Source organism: Diabrotica virgifera, chromosome 6, assembly GCF_917563875.1.
Source record: "Diabrotica virgifera virgifera chromosome 6, PGI_DIABVI_V3a".
Classification (NCBI taxonomy): Eukaryota; Metazoa; Arthropoda; class Insecta; order Coleoptera; family Chrysomelidae; genus Diabrotica; species Diabrotica virgifera.
Window position 1 is genome coordinate 142,890,483 of NC_065448.1, and position 21,520 is coordinate 142,912,002.

At 33.4% G+C, this 21,520-nt stretch overlaps 1 protein-coding gene across 1 annotated transcript; it reads right to left on the reverse strand.

Moving 5' to 3' along the window:
- Window positions 1-1,685: 1,685 nt before the first annotated feature.
- Window positions 1,686-20,458, reverse strand: LOC114333684 (uncharacterized). The gene is made up of 4 exons (XM_050653243.1): window positions 20,307-20,458; window positions 7,030-7,121; window positions 6,838-6,946; window positions 1,686-2,415 (listed from the first exon to the last, which is right to left on the reverse strand). Exons 1-4 carry the CDS (start codon window positions 20,446-20,448, stop codon window positions 1,853-1,855), a joined length of 906 nt encoding a protein of 301 aa, XP_050509200.1. The 5' UTR covers window positions 20,449-20,458; the 3' UTR covers window positions 1,686-1,852.
- Window positions 20,459-21,520: the final 1,062 nt, after the last annotated feature.

The window sequence follows — 21,520 nt, forward strand, 5'->3', positions numbered from 1 at the left end:
TGCTTTTTTCTTGTGAAACTTTGGCCCACCCATTTTCTTACGCCCCGCTCAAATCGTTAGATTTTTGAAATATACACTGTTTTGCATGCACTTAACTTACCTTATCTCAATCTGACGATTTCGAGTTTTTCTAAGGATATATTTTTTTTGCCCCCTTAACGAATTTCCCTTCATTAAGAGCCAACATATGGTAGAGGTACATTTTTAGGGACAAGGTTTCTCCCCATGTAATAATCTGATACGCTCGAGTAACTGCAAAAATACCCGCTTGGGCTCCCCTACCATATCATTCACCCAAATTTCAAATTTTTACATCCGTGCCCATTAGAGATATAAGGGGTAAAATTTTGAGATTTTGCAAGAATTTGCATTTTTGAAATTTTTTTTTTGAAAAAATTTACTCAAAAATAAGTCTCAAAGCTCAAACTTTTTTCATTTATGGTATGTATATTTGTCTTTTCCAGAAAAAAATTACAAACCATTATATGCTTGTCTTATGCTGTTAAAAAAATGCTGAAAATGGAATTGTGTCAATTTTCCTTTTCAAATTTTTGAGGTTCATTTAATGCTTTAAGGGTAGATCGTCATTAAATAATGCTAAGTTAAAATATTGGCTAACGAGCGAAGCCATGTTTTCCGTGAAAATGATCGATACGCTGAAACAAAAATGAGCGCCATTGGCAAAATAAATTAAGAAAAAATAATATTAATGTAATTTTGTATACTATACAGTGCTAGTCAAAAGTCCGTACCCCCCTCGTATCTTTTGAACGGTTATACCTATAATAATGAAATTTGGAGGGAGGAAATAAACGGACGTAAGCTTCTTAACTAGTCATGACAAGTGACGCAATAGTGACAGATGACGTTACAGAGCCACTGTGACCGATAATTTTAAATGGGACCTTATGGCAAGTAATACCTCGTTTGAAAGGTATTCAAAATACCTATTCAGTCATGCTAATTTTGTTTGAGTTTAAGCTAATTTTGATGAATAAATGAAATAAATATAAAATTGTAGTTTCGCATTTAATTAATAAAAATTCAAAATTCCGCATATAAATACTTGTCAAAAAGGTTGACGTTGACGTAAAAACTACTAGTGAATTGAAAAACGTCAACTTTTTGACAAAAAAACCATAGGCATACATTTGAATTTTTATTAATTAAATGCGAAGCTAAAATATTATATTCATTTAATTTATTCACCAAAATCAAAATCAACTAAAACCCAAAAAAATTAGTATAACTGAACAGGTATTTTGAATACCTTTCAAACGAGGTATCACTTGCCATAGAGTCCCATTTAAAATTATCGGTCACAGTGGCACTGTAACGACATCTGTCACTATTACGTCACCTGTCATGACTAGTTAAGAAGCTCAGGTCAGTTTATTTCCTCCCTCAAAATTTCACTATTATAGGTATAACCGTTCAAAAGATACTAGGGGGGTACGGATTTTTGACTAGCACTGTATAAGCTGAAGTTTAATTTGTAGAAAAATAAAAAATATTAAAAATAGTCAAGCAACCAATTTAATTTATATTGGACCACTTAGCATGGATTGGCCGGGAGGAAATCGAATATGTCAATTCTTAATAAAAGCATTTAAAATTGTAAATGAGTAAAATTTAAACTAATTTAGCCTAAAAATGCATCACTAAAAATAAAACTACAAAGAAAATTTTGAGTAAAAGTAAATTTTAATTTTTCTATGTCATTAGTTGACGATTTACCTAAATTTTCACATATCGCTAATATTTATAAAGTTTATGGTCTTGAATGATAATCATAGTTGGATAAAAATAAAGACGTCCATTTATTTTTACTGTGTTACCATCTAGGGATTTACTAATAGGTGTCATAGGTATAAGCGTAATAATAATCAGGTGTTGAAGACCATTTATCATCTGTTTCCCGGGTAAGATACGTGTTATTCCATATAGTATCAGGTGTGGTATCCCGTATAACAGGTGTGGTATCCCGTACATCAGGTGTCGTATCCCGTGCAATAGGTGGTGTGTTATACCATATATCAGGTTTGGTATTCCATATATCAGGTGTGGTAGTCCGTATAGCAGGTGTGGTAGTCCGTATAATAGGTGTAGTATCCCATACATCAGGTGTGGTAGTCCGTATAATAGGTGTGGTAAGCGTTTTAAGCGTTTTAACAGGTTCAATTTCTGCTTCACACAGTGCATGTACGCCGCAATCAAGTCCATTCCTATCGTTCCAACCCAAACCCGTGTACCAGTTAAATCTCACTTCTATACAATTTTCCTTGTTTCGTATGTTGTCTGGTTGGAAGCGCATCCAGTTGTAGTATTTAATCGGGCGCCCTGTACTCATCCATATCCATCTGTTGTCCAGTTTGGCTCCTGAAGTCCAAAACCAATATTCCATGCTATCACCAACTGAAAATAGAAAAAGTAAATAAAAATATACAATATACGCAGTTCCAGAAGTGAATAGCTCAAGTAGCTCATAGTAGCTAACCACATATACTCAACATTGCGTCCAAGTTTATTTACCAATAACCTAAAATCAAGAAAAAATTCGAATAATTGTACGAAAGAAGGAGCCTAAATAATTTACTAATCATCCTGACCGTTAAATTTAGTAACTAGAGACTTAAATGTAAAAGTCTGCAATAGCACCCATATTAATGCTTTGAAGTTGAATATTCGGCATAGTTTAAAGGAACGAAAGGAGAGACAGCTGGATTGAGTTTCCTACCGCCAATCCTCTATCACTAACACCTAATTTAATCCACACAAATGCAGAGTCTCTATTTCGAAAAGTACTGGAAACAGCCGAGATAAATGATCACATTATGTCCGTGGGCAATAACTAGATCAGACATGAAGCAAGAAATAAACGAGTAGTTAGATAGGTAGAAACATATAAGTATATGCTCTCTTACCTGAAGGATACATCCCAAGAGATATGAGAAACTGTCAAACGTTGTGTAAGCACACCAGTGTAAACAATTTAACGAAAAAGAATTTTATTAATCAGAAACACTAGATAGCAGAAAAGGCACTACAAAAAACCGCAAACTGATATTAACAAAAAAAGTGAAAACGAGTCTTAAAAAACTTTAAAAAATTAATCAACATATGCAAGGAAATTGAGAGATATAATTAAAAGAACCAATCAAGAAACACGATTAGATATATAATAAAGATGTACCTGATATACTCGAAAGCGAAGTAGGACTGGTGATCAATAACCTCAAAAGCCACATGCTACCAGGTTCACATACAACATTTAGTATTTTATAAATGCTAGAATGTTCCACAAGGTCACGCCGACTTTGAAAGAAAATCAGTTTGTTTGGTGCACCCTGTATATAATGACATTTGACCTGTCTAGCAACAATATTATTACAGCGATATACCTAAAAAATAAGGCTATCACATATTAAAAAATCACATAAATCGGGCAAGAGAAATAACCTAACTGGGTTGTGTCTCTCCATTATTGGACACATGACCCAACCTATTTTTATTGAGCCGTACCTCCTCAGCTCTTCCGCTCTGGAAGGGCGTACGGCTATCGTAGCTACCTGCTCCCCATATCTGTTTGTTCGTAGAGCCTTGACTTCTGTCTCTCTCTCAGGAACGCCTGTATAGCTCTTTATCATTTTCTTTAGAGTTCCCTCACCAACCCCAGGGTCCAACCTCGTAATCGTAAAGAAAGTCTCTTTTCTTCTGATTGCCGTGTCCATCCCGTTCGTTTTGCTGTCCAGTTCAGCTCTCAACTCCTCCGCAGCCCCTCTCCCCTTTAACTTTACAAGTAGATCTCCCCCATTCGTTCTTTTTAACTTCTCCACTTGTAGACCGATCTTTCCAATGTCGATTTTTTCTCTCATTTCGCTAAGAACTTCGTTATATTTCCCCCCCCCCATCTTTATAAGGAGGGCTTCTTCTTGTTCTGACTTCTTCTCTGCCTCGAGTTTCTTCCCTCTTACTATCATCTCCCATGAGATATTTTCCCTCCGCCCCACATACTCGAGGGCTTTCCTTATGATCTCCTTGTTAAGTTCGTTACCGGCTACGACCCGTACAACCTCTGGTATTTCATCCATATCTTTCTTAATTTTAGTTTTAGCCTTTTCTGCAAGGTCGTATATATCGCCACCCCTTTCTTTTTCTATTCCGGCGACGAACGTGTACCAAATTGTTTTTTATTTTCTTTCCTCCTAAAGTTCTCAAGGAATTTGATTTCTCCCTCGTTCACTTCCTCTAGTGTTTCTGCCAGGTCCTCTCCCACGTCCTTTATTATATTTTCTACCCCCTTGGTCTTCGCATCCTTTTTGTTTCTATCAGACATGTTTTCTTCTAAACCGTTTCTCGTAACCCCTCTTGTTCCCACTTTGTCTTTATATATGCTTTCTCCTCCCATTTGCTATTACATATACTCATGAAGTGATACCACTTTTAGCTCGCAGTGGTCGCATTTTACTTCTTGTTGTGTTTTTTCAGCTATACTGTCGTCTTCTTTTTTGTTGTTAGTGGATTTTATGACCCCTATCAGTTTTTTTAATTCCGTGTAATATCCATCTCCACCTTTTCCCCCTTTTTTCGTACCTAGGATTTTTTCTAAAGAAGTAATTATATAGCACGGCTTCGACGGCACTTGGGCTAGAAGCAGCGAACAAAAAGCAGAATGCTTTGCTACACATCTAGAAAAAATATTTTAATGGCATCAACAACAACAAGAAGAAGAAGCATTACAGAGCAACCATTTGCAAGAAGAAGAGAACATAATGCCAGTAACTGTAGAAGAAGTAATAAAAGAAATCAAGTATAATTTAAACCCGAGAAAAGCTCCTGGCTTTGATTTAATAATAGGACAAATATTAAAACAGTTCCCAAGAAAAGCAATTGTCAAGTTGACATATTTAATTTATGCTGCGATCAGATTAAAATATGTTTCTTCATTGTGGAAAGTGGCGGAAATAGTAATGATACCAAAACCAGGTAAACTACCACAAATAACCTCTTCCTATAGACCAATATCACTGCTACCCACAATTTCTAAATTATTTGAAAAACTTCTCAGAAGATTGCAACCAATTATAGTAAACAGAAAATTAATTCCAAATCACTAGTTTAACTTTAGGCAGAAACACTCAACTATAGACCAACTCCACAGAGTCGCCGATATTATAGAAAATACACTACAGGAAAGAAAAGTTTGTTCAGCTTTATTCTTAGATGTTGCCCAGGCATTTGACAGAGTTTGGCATGAAAGATTTTTTCATAAATTAGAGACTATTCTTCCAAAATCATACACAGACATAATTAAATCGTACTTAACTGATAGATATTTCATAATCAAGCAAGATGATGCTTATTCTGAACTTAAAGAAATAAAAGCTGGAGTCCCCCAGGGTAGCGTATTGAGCCGGGTCCTATATCTCCTTTATACATGTGATCTATCAGAATTCGATAACTACTGTTTAGCTACCTTTGCCAACGACACCGCCATATTAGCAGTAGGTAAAGATAACTTAGAAACAGCCAATAAACTACAAAATACGATGAGAAAATTACAAAAATGGACTAAGACGTGGAAGATTATATTGAATGAAAGCAAATGAGTACATGTTGATTTCACTAATAAAAAAATCCTGTACGCACTAATAAAAATTAATGGAAAAGACATTCCTTATGCCAACACAGCCAAATACCTGGGCTTAACCCTAGACACGAAGCTTCGCTGGAAAGCCCGTATAAAGAAAAAGAAGGAAGAACTAATTATCAAATATAATAAAAAATTGGCACTGGCTACTGGGAAGATACTCAGGGTTGTCAACGTATAACAAGATGCTAATCTACAAACAATTTATAAAACCAGTATGGACGTATGGTATCCAACTATTGGGATGTACAAAAAAGACAAACTTGAAAATAATACAAACTTTTCAAAACAAAGTATGAAGGGGCATAGTTAACGCACCCTGGTACATCCGTAATGACGACCTCCACAAGGATCTACGAATGGAACCCGTCGACAAAGAAATTCGAAAATACGCAGAAAGTCACGAAAAAAGACTTCTTCTCCACGAAAATATTGAGGCCATCCAGCTCCTGGACAACTAAAACCAGAAAAGAAGACCGAAGAGGACCAAACCTCACGAGTTGGTGTAGTGTGCGACAAAGCTAATAGCGGAGCATTGCGCGACTAGTGTGCAAGCAACGTGTTGGTGTAGTGCGTGATAAAGTGAAAAGCAGCGTTTTGTGTGATAGTGCGTAAGCAAAAAGTGCGCCAGTAATAATAAAGACAACTAAGAAGACATCAAAGGGTGACTCTTAGATATTAAGTAGTTAGTAAGATAGGATAGATAAAAACTTAATCATTGGTCAAAGACCAGATTGTAGCACTTAGCAAATAAATAAAAAAAATATAGCACGGCTTCTACCACAAAATTTGTTCTATTTTCTGTAAATCACCAAACAGAAAATTTAAGGTTCATTCTGGTAATTTTTGACGCCTTTTCTCGTAGGTGTAAAACGGTTCGTCTGATGAAAAGCTCTTTTTGATATGTCCAAAAACTGTTCAAGACCTGTTCAATCTGTTCGAAACTTGGTAAAAACCCGCTCAAAGGATGTTTGAATGATGATAACAATCTAATACCACTTCAATATCTTTCAAGTATTTTATAATGGAATTGAATAAATCCTCACTCCTACACTATTACACTCCTTAAAATAGAGATACCCCAAAGATGCCCCTCGCCCCATTACTGTGCTGGTCATGGATGATATTCACGTAAGAATTGATGTTTCATATTAACTTATATTGTCAGTCAAACTCACGATACTTACAACGTTCCTTCATCAGTTGGTAAAGAAAATAATTTTCATCCTCAGATTCAATACTAACCAGGCTCATGTTAAGAGATCTGCAATATTCCTGTGCACCAAAAAAGTTTCCCTAAAAAATAATACTTCTTTTATATACATGTAGAAATAAGCTTTTGCATTTTTTTTTAGTTTTTGTTATATTATGTAACTTACCTGATAAGTATCAACTCCCATTTCGTACACACTGTTACGAAAAGTTGGCAGATTTCGAGCAGAAAAATTTGTATTCTGTAACAAATTAATACCTGAAATATACAATAGTAGGCGATAAGCTATTACACTATTATTTAAGAAAATAGAGAACTTGAACATTTTTGTTTTATTGCATAATAAGGATCAGTTTCGTTTAAAAATAAGATTTCCAAAATTTCACACCTTAAAATCTCATAACTTAAAAGTACAAATTTAAAATCTGTCATTTAAAATCATTTTAAAAATATCGAAAAAGCGCTATTTTATATTTGTTCACGGTGAAAAATATATTGTATTATTTGTAGCGAATGGTCCTATCCTATACCTATATGTATTGTTGTAGGTATACATTTTATGGGAACCATTTAGAAAATAAATTTATATCAGGGACCACGAGATCATAGATTTTCATCGCCCTGTACATGACAAAAAATTGTAAATATTATAATTTAGTTAGTAAACAGTGTTTTCGCGGAAAGTGAAATCGTTAAGAGATTTGTTAATGTTTCTCTGAACGGATATATAATTGTGAGGTAAATTTAGAAAGTACATTTATTTTAAAAAACCAATACAGAAGTAAAAACTTCGAGATGTATTCTGGTATAAAATCGTTTATTTAAAACTATAAAATGTCATCGATTGCAGAACGTTTTCGTTCTAAACAGAACATCTTCAGTGCCTAGAATGAAGTATTTCCACGTTAGTTTAAAGCAAAAGGTTAAAAATGTGACTGTTAAAATGAAAAATGTGGGAATACTTACATCCTGCCGAGTATTTTGAAACTAGCACACTGTAAATAGTGTTAACATCATCATATATGGTATACATAATGTAATATGTTAAAATGTTATGACTACAAGTCGATGTTAATGGATAAAGTGGAACACATGCTAAAAGGGTGCCATGGTTCCCTGCTCGAAGATGCTAGGTACTTGCCAATTCAATGGGCACATACCAACTGAGAAATTATGAAGTGGATATACAATTTGACAAGGGTGACATGACATGACAAGATAAAGCCAATTTTTTGGTTAAAGTTTCATTTGATTTTGGATTTTTTAATAAAATGCGAAGGTTTGTCTGCAAAAATAATTTAAATTATTTGAATAATAAAATCTACTGTAAAGTTTAAATTAGCAACTCTCTATTCCAGAATAACTTATAGATTCATTAAATTTAATGCAGATATATTACATGGTTTAAGTTGTGACGTCATCGGATGTGAAATGACGAGATGAAAGTTGAGTTTTGTTGAAACAAGGAAATACACTACATAATAAAAGATAATCTATTACCAGACTTAACAACCAATTCAACTTTGGTATCTTTCGTAAACCCACCCAAACTGGCCATGTAATTCATTTTTCTTCTAATCATCCTCTATCACACAAACTAGCAGCTTTTAGAAGCTTCATACACAGACTTTTCTCTATACCTATGTCAACAGATTCATTCAACAAAGAACTCAACATTATAAAACAAATAGCTGTCAACAATGGTTACGATCCCTCTATAATAGGTAAACTCATCCGTAAAAGAGAATCTAAATTGCTTAAAAATTCTGCTTTCCATCAGTCATCTTCCTCTTCTGCTATTTACAGGTCACTACCATATCATAACCCACATCTATCTGAAAAGATTAAACGTATTGTATCTAACTCTTCTGAGAATATACATATTTCTTTCAAAGTTGGAAATACCCTTGGCCACTTTTTGACAAATACTAAGGATACAATATACTATATGAATCGTAGTGGTGTTTATAGACTGACTTGTTCTGATTGTGATGCCTCTTACATCGGCAGGACTTACAGATCACTCTCAACCAGATCTGCTGAACATTCTAAAAGAGACACTACATCAGCCTTTTCCCATCATCTAAAAGTTAATAATCATCATCTTAACATCCCTGATGGTGTTAAATTAATTCATAACATCCAAGACAGAAACAATCTACGCCTGGATTTGTACGAGGACCTTGAGATTTCCAGAGACATGAGGACCAGCCCCAATTGCGTTAATCGTCAAACAACTTTAAATCGTCCTTTTACTCCTATCCATCGACAACTATTCCCTTAATCCAACCCTAGTTTTCTCTCATTATTCCCCTCACCCCCCTTCCCCTTTACTCCTATTCTCCATTTCCCCCTCCCCCTCTTTTTCCACTACCCCACTAGTTTATAACAATCTTCTCTTTCCATACTAATCACCAATTAACACATATCTCAACTTGCAATTTCTTTTCAACTTCATTACTGCCTCCCCCACTATCCCATCCCTAACACAGTTTTGATTCTTCTATTTTCTTATCCTTCATATTTTTCTCCACTCCTAGTCATTTCTGGTTTGACCTTGTGTCTCTGTCTCTTTTTCAGGTCCTCTATATCTCATCTCACCATTTCTTTCATAATTTATTTAAATGGCTCTTATTATTATTAATCCTTAAATCGGTCTGGTTTATTGTCTCTTTGGAATGTTCTTCACACTCACTTATCCTGTTGCCTGTTATGTTACTTACTCATTTTCTCTCATCTCCGCTTACAATAATAAAAAACACCATACATCCAATCACTCTGGTCTGTCATATATATCACTTTCCTTATTTAGTAACATTCTGTCACTTCTTTTTTTTTTTTTTTTTTTTTTTTTTTTTTAGATTCTTAGACTTTACTTAACAATAGGATACTGCACACCTATATCCATTACGACCCATTCAGTCAAACTTCTTTCAGACTATAACATTCAAGTTTTATTGCATTCACTATTCTTCTTTTTCATCAATCTTTTCATTTCCCTTCATATCAGGCAACTTCCAATATCCATTTATCCCAATTTAAAATAAAAAATTTTTCACATATTTTTCACTTGTTTGATTTCAGTTGCAATCACATACGTTCATAAAGTTCTGCACTTAAATATATTTCATTTAGTTCAGTCTGTTCACTCCACTATCACCAATAGAAATCAATCTCATACTTTTCTATTTCATATACTCATTCAATTTAGATTCTTCTTTACATACTGACACCAACCCACAATTTGACCTATATTGGTAGCTCTCATTCTAATTATTTTATTCACTATTCTACGTTGGTAGACTATCAAGATACATTACTTCCAATTCATTCAGTCCTTTCAAAACTACATAAAGATGAATTAGACTTTATGTTACATAGTTTAATTTTATTATATTATTACATACTTTTATTCATTTCACAATACTATATACAATCATATCCTTCACACATATATCTACCTCACTAACAGTAATCTTTAGTTATTTAATTTTGTTAACAACTATTTTCCAACTTTTAACAGACATAATTATTCATTACAATAGTATAATAATAAATTTAACACAATAAATAGCCACCTTTTGTATATATACTGTTTTCTCGCAATATTCTACCGTTTACCTTCAACCTGTTGCCTGCTTGCCTTGTTAGGCAACCAACATTTCATCACATAAAAATACTCTTAAATTCTGGTTTTTTCGGCTTGTTTAGCTTTGTTTTTCCACGCAAGTCTAATTATCTTTTATTATGTAGTGTATTTCCTTGTTTCAACAAAACTCAACTTTCATCTCGTCATTTCACATCCGATGACGTCACAACTTAAACCATGTAATATATCTGCATTAAATTTAATGAATCTATAAGTTATTCTGGAATAGAGAGTTGCTAATTTAAACTTTACAGTAGATTGTATTATTCAAATAATTTAAATTATTTTTGCAGACAAACCTGCGCATTTTATTAAAAAATCCAAAATCAAATGAAACTTTAACCAAAAAATTGGCTTTATCTTGTCATGTCATGTCACCTTTGTCAAATTGTATATCCACTTCATAATTTCTCAGTTGGTCTGTGCCCATTGAATTGGCAAGTACCTAGCATCTTCGAGCAGGGAACCATGGCACCCTTTTAGCATGTGTTCCACTTTATCCATTAACATCGACTTGTAGTCATAACATTTTAACATATTACATTATGTAAACCATATATGATGATGTTAACACTATTTACAGTGTGCTAGTTTCAAAATACTCGGCAGGATGTAAGTATTCCCACATTTTTCATTTTAACAGTCACATTTTTAACCTTTTGCTTTAAACTAACGTGGAAATACTTCATTCTAGGCACTGAAGATGTTCTGTTTAGAACGAAAACGTTCTGCAATCGATGACATTTTATAGTTTTAAATATACGATTTTATACCAGAATACATCTCGAAGTTTTTACTTCTGTATTGGTTTTTTAAACTATGGTATACAGTCAACTATTGGGATTTTCCCATTGTTTTTTTTTTACATTTATTTTGCTTTAGAATGAACAATGACGTTTTATAAATGTTTCTTAGAAGGATAGGCAGTAAACAAATTTATTGACTTTATAATATAAGGCCTTTTGTTTAGCATTTTGAAACCACGAAAGTAATTTGGTGTCTCCTAGAATTTAACAAAATGGAAAAGTTGTATACACGTTAAATTGGTTCTCAAGAAATGAAAATATGGATTTAGTGGGTAGAGAGGATGTTTGTGATTGGCACAAAAATGTGGATGGAAGGGAAGAGAGTGTCGAGTCTGATTTTGAGGTAAGAAAAAATGGTCACTGCGTAATGAATATCTGGAGAGTACAGTCCAGCTTTTAAAAAGTGAGAAGTCGATGTAAAGTGGTGAAATTGGCATTTGCAAGCAGAATCGTGGTGAAACGAAATCGTTGACCGAGTTGAAAAGTTAATTTTCCTTGTGTCCGAGGAGATTCCTGTTTTCTGTCTAGAACGAATAGCCTGTGGATATCAATTTGCACAAGATATTGAACAGAGAGAAAACTGAATAGAGATTTCGAGCGAGTCCCGTTGTTTGTTTGTTGGTGAAGCAGTTTGGATGAGAAGGCCCTTTCGCTACATCGTAGGAGCACGTGTGGGAGAATCGAGGACTATGCAATCCAGACAGAAAAAGTAAAGAAGAAACAAAAGTTTAGTCAAAATTTTTGTGAAACTTAGAGAGTTGTTTTATATCCACACCATATTTGTTTATTTTTGTATTGAGCAGTTCTATAGCATAATTTAGTCATTCCAAAATTTAAAGAAGAATAAGTAATCAATTCAAAAGGAGAAAAGTAAATTTTAGTAATTTTTTTAAGAATAGTCTAACGAATTATTTAAATAAAATTTTTGTTAAAACAAAGGAGATATCAGAATTAAAGCTTAGTTTATTAGATGAGAAAGAGTTGCAACAGAATTGAATTTTATTATAATTTTTAAATCTTATTTTTATGGTATATTGGATAAATAAAAATACTTATTTTTATATGACATCGAATGTGTTTAATTTCCCTGTTTTGTCTACGGACATTGATTATAAACCCACCCATGGATGCTATGGAATGCTATGGATGAAGTAAGCAACTAAAGATACTAGAAGCCACAAACCGAATGTAATGCATTAAAATTAAAATAGCCCTGAGAATAAAATTTGTTGGAAAATTTAATTTAATTTTGGGTTTGTTTTACATAAGTAATAATTAAAGTAATTAAGTAATTAATCAAAAGAAGAATTTGCTGATGAATCTCATAACAAGAGAGAAATACAGAGCATAACAGTATATTTACATTTGAGTACCAATGTATATGTTACCGACCAAACCCGATTTCAGCATAAACTAGTTTGGCCTAGGCCAAACTAGTTTGTCCTGAACGCGTTAGGATAAACTGAATTGTCCTAAATGCGATAGGATAAACTAGTTTAGCCTAGACCACACTATTTTATCCTGATATTAATACGCACACTTCAGGATAAACTAGTACGGCCTAGTACAAACATTATGATATGCCTACAAAGCCAAAATAAATAGATATTTAAACTGAATAAAATACTCTGTAATTGGAAAATAATTATTTTTATTAAAACGATAGTAATTCGCCGTTAAAACTAATGGACAATAATTGGTAGTATATAATTAGTGTTTTTTATAAAAGCAATAATTATTATACCTTAATTATAACAATTGTGATTTATTTTATCTGGGAGTGCTTTGGTGACAGTTAGAATTGCGGAGCACCATTGTCTTCTTACACTTGCATCTGTTTGTGAAAGAGTTTTTGTTGCAGCTGCATTTGAAAAAACCTTTTCCTGATACAACTGAATCTCTGGAAGCTGCAACCCTTAATAACCATATTTTAGATGTAATATAATTTAATATAACGATATTTTAGAGCCTTAGCTTATATTTGCTACCTCTCAAAAAGTATGATAGCAAAAGCCGAATTTCGATCTGAAGAAAAATGATCAAATGCAGCTGTAACAAAAAGTGTTCCACAAACAAATGCAAGTGCAAGAAGACAATGATACTTCGCAATTCTAAGTGTCACCATTTCATATATAAATAATCATTTTTATAATTGAGGTATAATAATAATTACTTTCATAAAAACACGGAATATTCTAATACGATTGTTTTTACTACCAATTGTCCATTAGTTTTAATGACGAATTATAATCGTTTTAATAAAAATAGTACATTGTTTACCGGGTAGGAAAAGCTTAACATTCCTGGACGACTGTGAAGATTGCTAAGTCGAGGCGCAAGCCGAGACTTAGCAACACAGAGTCCAGGAATGTGGCTTTTCCTACGAGGTAAACATACTATTTTTCCGCAAATCGTTTAAAATTCGACAGATATTGATTGATTTAAAAAAAACGTGATAATTTTATTCCCAAATAAATGGTGCTTTGAAATTCCTAATAAAATTACTTGGGTTACTATGGAAACGTATTGAGGTTGAATTGTCAAACTAACAACTGTACGGAAATATCATTTCCTTACAGTAAGGAAATGACATTTCCTTACAGTAAGGAAGTCCTGACTTTTTCTTCAAGAAATTTTGACAGGAATGTCAAAATTTCCTGGCGATTTGCGGAAAATGTTATTTTCCAATTACAGAGTATTTTATTCAGTCTAAAAATACACACAACCAAACTTCATGTATCTCAAAGTAATATTTATTTCTTTTGAACAAACTTGTTATTTTTGCGAAGAACAAATGTTTTTATTGAAAATAAACAAATCTATAAGATAATGAGATAGTAAAGCTCGGTACGGTATAGGTTATTTGCTTGAGTTGCAAATTGAACGAAAATAAATAAACTAACATTTGCGTCCAAAAATGAAAATATGCTTCATATGGGGTTATAGAACTTACAACTGGGAAAGATTATTGGTCTTGTGGAGCAAGTAATGTTCTCAGACGGACATAGCTGTAGAGCTAGACGTAACACAGGACGTTCTGTCCAAAACCTATGCTAGGTAACAGGACTAGGAAAGCTCAAAAATAAAGCAAGGGAAAGTCGCCAAAAAGTAATAACGGCAAGCCACGATCGTGCAATTGTCCATTCAGCTGAAAGACACCCAAAAATTTCTCACCTGAAGCTCCAAAGGCAGCTTTTGGAAGCTACAGGTGTAACTCTTTCAGTTGAAACGATAAGAAGAAGAGTTCGTGCCACGAAGTATACAGCAGAAGACAGTTATGGGTTCCCGAGTTATCCAGGCAGCACAGGATTGATCGTCTAAATTGGTGTTTTCACAACCAAAACTGGAACATTGGGAATTAACAAAATGTGCTATTTTCAGAAAAAGTCAGGATTTGTGTAAAATCAGATGACCCACGAAATCGTGTACATAGAGGTCGAGAAAGACAAGCAAGAGCAAAAACTGTCAGATCTGTTCACAAATATACAAGAGGAAGTGTAATGTTCTGGAGAGGAATTGTGATCCATAAAAAAATTCCTTTAATTTTCATCCAATCAACTTTAACTGCTCAATGGTATGTTGATAACCTGTAGTTAGGCTCTGGAGAGGTGTAACAGGAGAAAATTTAATTTTATTGCATGATAATGGACCTCCACATACCACTAGAGTGACTAGTGACATCATTGAAGCAAAAGGTATCCCTTGTTTGGAGTGGCCTGCTTACTCACCTGAGCTTAACCCTATAGAGAATTTGTGCGATTAGCTTAAAAGAAAAATTAGAGCTCGCCAGGATAATCCACAAAACACCTCACCGCTAGTACAAGCTGCCCTTGAAGGATGGAGCAACATACCACAACAAAATATTGATAATTTGATTAGGAGCATGCCCACGCAAACTGAAGCTTGCAGAAGGACTAGACGTAATATTACTGATTACAAAAAAAAAAAACAAAAAAAATTAATAAAAACAATTTAAATATGTTTTACATTGAAATTTTTTATGCTATCGACTTTAAAACAGCTAATTTCAATTTGTTTGTTAAATACTAGTTTGGCCCAGGCCAAACTAGTTTATCCTGAAATAACTAGTTTATCCTGAAACTTTTATTGGCCGGTAACATATATATTATACTTGCGAGCAAAAAATCGACTCGATGAATTGAAGTTTATGCTAAAAGTAGGGGAGGAAAGTATGCTAAATGTGCAGCTACTCGAGCGTTATGCGGATCTATTGGTTTGTGAAGATTAGGTCCTAAAACCAAAAAAAGTTTAGTAAAGTTTTCCATTTAAGTGGGGACTTTCCATTTTTTAATTTAATTTTCCAGTATTCACTATTGGTGCGCATACGGGTAGTATGACGTCTCATATTACCCGTAAGCCCGCCAATGGTGAATATTAAATTTTTATTTGTATGTCAAAAAATGTGCGATAACTACGTCTTAAAAACCACCAAATTTCATTTGCATATCTCAACCGGTTTTAAAGCAACAGATAAATCGTCAATTTGCTAGAAAAATTTCAACACCCTCTATATCGGAAACGAAGCACTTGTGGACATACGTTTATAAAGCAAAACATCATTATTTTTTCATGCAGAGTTACCCCTTAAAGTTTGCCATACTTATTTAAAAACACCCTGTATTGATAAAAAACGTGGCTAGTTGTTAAAACACCTAACTTTTTTTATTATCCAACATAAGCGAATGAATCAAAAAGCGGAATGTTGAGAAAATATAAGGCTATTGCTCCAGGGAAATAAGCTAGAAACGGACCATGTTCGGGACACTCAAAGATCCAGGTAGCTGATGACTTTTTTAGTTATTGTAGACCTATAGGAAGAAAACCTACCTGTTTCGCGTCCGAAAAAATCGTGATTTTTTCGATTTTTTGCACCCCATTCCAAAGCTAAATAGTTGACATAAAATTACAAAATTTAATTTTTTAGAACATTGAAAAACCTTCCAAATGCCGATTTTTGAAAGTTAAAAAGTTAATTTGTTGCTACGCAAACTGCAAAATAAGTAAATATCGTTATTTGTTAATAACTTTTATTAAAACTTCCTTAGAACTTTAGTGTTTAACCCAAAGTTGGGTATTGGAGTACTTAACAAACTCTCATAATTTGAGACCGATCCAATAATTAGTTTTAAGAGTTATTCTATTTGTTTATCCCAGAGACCTTTATTTTGAAATAACATAAGACAGCTAATAATGAAGATAGATAATGAAGATAGGGCAATTCTGCGCATGCCAAATGAAAGTAGAAAACTGATGCTATCAAAATGTACTAAAAAAAGATAAACAAATTATATAATATAGTCAAAAATCCTAATGCCAAATTTTTGGAATTTTGTAGTTTAAAAACATTTAGAATAACTTTAAAAATATTGTCCGTAGAAAAAATCCTTTTACATATTAGAAAAGCTGGTATTTTACACGAATTTTTAAAAATGTAATTTAATTGGTAACTAGTCGTGGTAAGTGAAGGGGGAGCTGGAAGCCGACAAATGCATGAGTTCAAAAACTAAAAAAGGCAACGTAAAACTACTATAAATTTCTATACACGGGATCTACTGAATTATATCTAAATATTTATTTAGATCTTTCTTTTTTTAACCTATATGTAATTTTTCTGTATATTACAAATACGGAATTTGTCTAGACATTTATTAATTAATAAACATACTCAGAATTGCCCTGTCAGACAATAAGACAGAAAATAATCTTCATTATTTTCTGTCTTATGTTATTGCAAAATAAAGGTCTCTGGGATAAGCACATAGAATAACACTTAAACTAATTAATGGATCGGTCTCAAATATTAAGATTTTGTTAAGTACCCCAATACCCAACTTTAAACACTAAAGTTCTAAGGTAGTGTTAGTAAAAGTTATTAACAAATAACGATTTTAACTTATTTTGCAGTTTGCGTAGCAACAAATTAAATTCTTAACTTTCAAAAATCGGCATTTTGAAGGTTTTTTAATGTTCTAAAACGTTAAATTTTGTTATTTTATGTCAACTATTTAGCTTTTGAATGGGGTGCAAAAAATAAAAAAAAATCGCGATTTTTGCACTAAATTGTTAATAATTAAAAAACGGGGACGAACTCTAGGCAGGAAACAGGTAGGTTTTCTTCCTTTAGGTCTACAATAACTAAAAAAGTAGTCAGCTACCTGGATCTTTGAGTGTCCCGAGAAAATCATTATTTCTCTGGACTATATATGTAGTTGGGTTCTAATTTCAGTATTTTACAAATGCTAGAATATTCCACAGGGTGATGCGAACTTTGGGGAAAAAACACAGTTTGATTCATACACCTGGTATACAATGAAAATTTACCTGTTTACCAAAAATGTTATTACAGCGATATTTCTAGAGAATAAGGCTATAACATATTAAAAAAATCACTTAAATTGGACAGGTTTAGGAGATATAAGACATCAAAAATGACCCATTTTTAAGATGAGTGGTTAATTTTGGCCCAGAGTGTATATTAATGGCATAAAAATAAAACACATTGGACTATCGAAAATACTACTGTCAATATAAATTCTAAGATGTCACAGAACAGATCGACTGAGAACAAGGTGGAAAATAGATATAGAAGATGATCTAAAACGACTCAACATCACAATTGGAGAATGAAAACAATGGACAAGAACGAATAGAGGAAAATGATCAATCAAGCCATGTGCCTACTAGGCTCGATGCGAAAATTATTATTTATAACGGTCAAGCATAATGAACAAACGAAGGGATACTATGATTTTTTTATTTTCGTTGTTCTGACGACTGACGAATGGAAAACTGGATGGATATTTCCGATTCCTTAAAAAGGGGACACCACAAAATGTAACAACTATAGAGGAGTAACACTGTTAAACAACTGCTACAAAATATTGACATCATGATCAATAGTACATTGTTTACCGGGTAGGAAAAGCTTAACATTCCTGGACGACTGTGAAGATTGCTAAGTCGAGGCGCAAGCCGAGACTTAGCAACACAGAGTCCAGGAATTTGGCTTTTCCTACGAGGTAAACATACTATTTTTCCGCAAATTGTTTAAAATTCGACAGATATTGATTGATTTAAAAAAAACGCGATAATTTTATTCTCAAATAAATGGTGCTTTGAAATTCCTAATAAAATTACTTGGGTTACTATGGAAACGTATTGAGGTTGAAATGTGTATTTTTCTATCATTTATGTAGAACACTAATAACTGTACGGAAATATCATTTCCTTACAGTAAGGAAATGACATTTCCTTACAGTAAGGAAGTCCTGACTTTTTCTTCAAGAAATTTTGACAGGAATGTCAAAATTTCCTGGCGATTTGCGGAAAAATACATTTAAACTAAAATAGGAGACTACCAGCACGGATTTAGAGAGAGAAGGTCAACAATACACGCAGTTCACATAATCATACAGTCAATTGAGAAATGTTACGAATATGATATCGACTTACACATCCTTTTCATAGATTTCAAGCAAGCCTTTGACAGCTTAACAAGACCTGACCTAATAGAAGGCATGAAAACCCTAGATACACCAATGAAACTTATAAAGCTTACGAAAATGACAATGAAAGGATCGACTGCAGCAATAATTACAGATAACGGAATCGCCAAAAATATAAAAATAGCAAGTGGAGTACGACAAGGCGACTCTCTATCAACGTCACTATTTAATGTCGCTATAGAAGGAACAATAAGAGCTACAGAAATGAAAGGTACGATTATAACATCGACGTCGCAACTTGTGGCCTATGCTGACGACATAGCATTACTTAGCAGAAACCTAAACAGTTTAAAGGAAGAATTTACGAAGTTATGCAAAGAAGCATCCAAAAGTGGTTTAGAAATAAATCAGAACAAAACAAAATACCTAACATGCTTAAGAAAAAACCCAGTTAATGTGATAAGCTTAAATATTGGTGAATATGAATTTGAAAAGGTAGAACGTTTTAAATATCTTGGAGTTTCAGTTAATGGAACTAATGATAAAAGTATCGAAATTAATGAAAAAATCCAGGCAGGAAACAGAACCTACTGGAAATACAGTAACTTCCTTAAAGATAAGAAGCTTACTCAAAATACAACACTAAAAATTTACAAAGCAGCAATTAGACCAGTAATCACATATATGGTGCTGAAGTAATGTGTCTGACACAGAAAGAGGAAGAAAGATTGATGATCCTAGAAAGGAAAATAATTCGGACCACTAAACTTAGGTAATAATGAATTTAGAAAACTCATGAACCACGAAGTAAAAGAACTTCTGAAAGGAGAAGACATCGTCAGATTTATCAAGGCACAGAGACTCAGAGGGATGGGACATATAGAAAGGAGGAATCCAGAAGCCGTTATCAAGAAAATTTCCAAATGGAGACCTGTACCAGACAGACCACGAGGACGACCCAAAACTAGATGGGAAAACCAGATAGTAGAGGACCTTAAATAGATGGGAGTAAGAAGCAAACACAGGAACGAATGGAGGAAAATTGTAGAAGATGCCAAGTCACACAACCAATTGTAAAACCAAAATGTTAATGCAGATTGATTCACCGCGACAAACGAATCGGAATAGCCCAAAGAGGGTGGCAATCACTCCGCTAGTAGTGTAGATGCCATGTTGATGATACCGGCCAAGCATAAGGAACAAACACAGGGATACTATGATTTTTATCTTCATTGTTCTGACGAATGACGACAAAAAATAAATCAACGTTAATTGTATTAAAATGAGCAGATACATTATGTTATACATGATTGGATAACTTATAATTGGATTTTCAAACAAAGTTTTCTAAACAATTAATTGAATTGAACAGACAAAGACAAGGTGGTTTAGGTCTTTGATTTTGGTAGAAATTGAAAAATAAAAGGGAGGTAAAAATCCACGACCATCTATGTAAAAGTATCCAGTATTAGAATATTTATATTATTTCAGTTTTAAATAAAATTTATGTATTATTTCTTACTTGGCAAATTCTTTACAGGGAATGCCTCCCTAGGTTCTTCAGAACTTTCCCATTTTAAGCTAAACTTAAATTTTCCTTCAACGGCATTTTCCTTCCATATTAATGCGCACAAAAAGAAAATTGCTAAAGGTTTCTTAGCCATTTTATTTGACTGGTACTACATAAAACTATGTATGAAAAATTTGGACGGGCCTTTATTATATACCTATGAATTGGGCTTTCTAACCATTAGCCTTTAACCTAAATGTTTTAGGATTGTAGATAACTATGTTTTTTAAATAATTTTGGAAAATACGCTTCATGATAAAAAAATGTGACGGTTGGTGATATACCTTATCAATTTACTATTTTATTTCAAAATAAGGCACACTTTGGGATTGAAGCTAAGTTTTAAATTACAAAAAGTTTAATAGTATATTATGCAACGAGCGTTTAATAATGGTCATTATGAAGCGAGTATGAGGGATACGAAACTGCCGCTAGGCTGCCAGTTTCGTATAGAGTACGAGCTTCATAATGATAATTAAACGCAAGTTGTATACGGTACATTCCATGTCAAATCACTCAGGCAAAAAATTCTGTATCTCCGATTTGTCTGAAAATTGGTACAGTCGAACTCGCTTATTGGAATAGCCTTCGTGCCAAGCAAAAATATTCTTATAAGCGGGATATTCTAATAACCGATCATTGGTGGCTAGCTGAAATAAGTGTACCGAATATACGTTATAATAGTACATGCACACTATGTCAATATGTATAGGGTTTTAGGTCTTTTTATGTCAATAAAAATTTAAAATCTATTTACAAAAATAATTACGAAACAATTAGAACATAAATTGGAATTGGGTTTTAGAAAAGACTTCCAAACAAACGATCAACTATTGGTAATAAAAAATCTTATAGAAAAATACTGCATAAACGGAGAAAAGCCTATCGACGTGAGGTTTGCAGATGATATTGTGCTTTTAGCTGATAGGATAGATGAGGCCAAAGAACCTAAAAATCAACTCTATCTTTCCTGGCTAAAAGGCCGATTGAAAATAATAATTTATATCTAAGACTCAAATGATGACAAACCTTCTAGGTATGTAGTCAGCAAAGAGATATGCGTAGGAACAAGATCGATAGAACAGGCAATGGGTTATAAATACCTAGGCCATGAGATTCGCATAGGAAAAGATAACCAAACCGTTGAGCTTCTTCGTCGTATAAGA

What these genes read in the sequence shown, in the direction of transcription:
- LOC114333684 (XM_050653243.1), bottom strand. Translation starts at nt 20,448, where the DNA reads ATGGCTAAGAAACCTTTAGCAATTTTCTTTTTGTGCGCATTAATATGG. An exon ending in CCCTGTAAAGAATTTGCCAA is followed by an intron (nt 7,122 to 20,306) that starts GTAAGAAATAAT and finishes TGTATATTTCAG; the next exon opens with GTATTAATTTGTTACAGAAT. An exon ending in CCAACTGATGAAGGAACGTT is followed by an intron (nt 2,416 to 6,837) that starts GTAAGTATCGTG and finishes TTCTATTTTCAG; the next exon opens with TTGGTGATAGCATGGAATAT.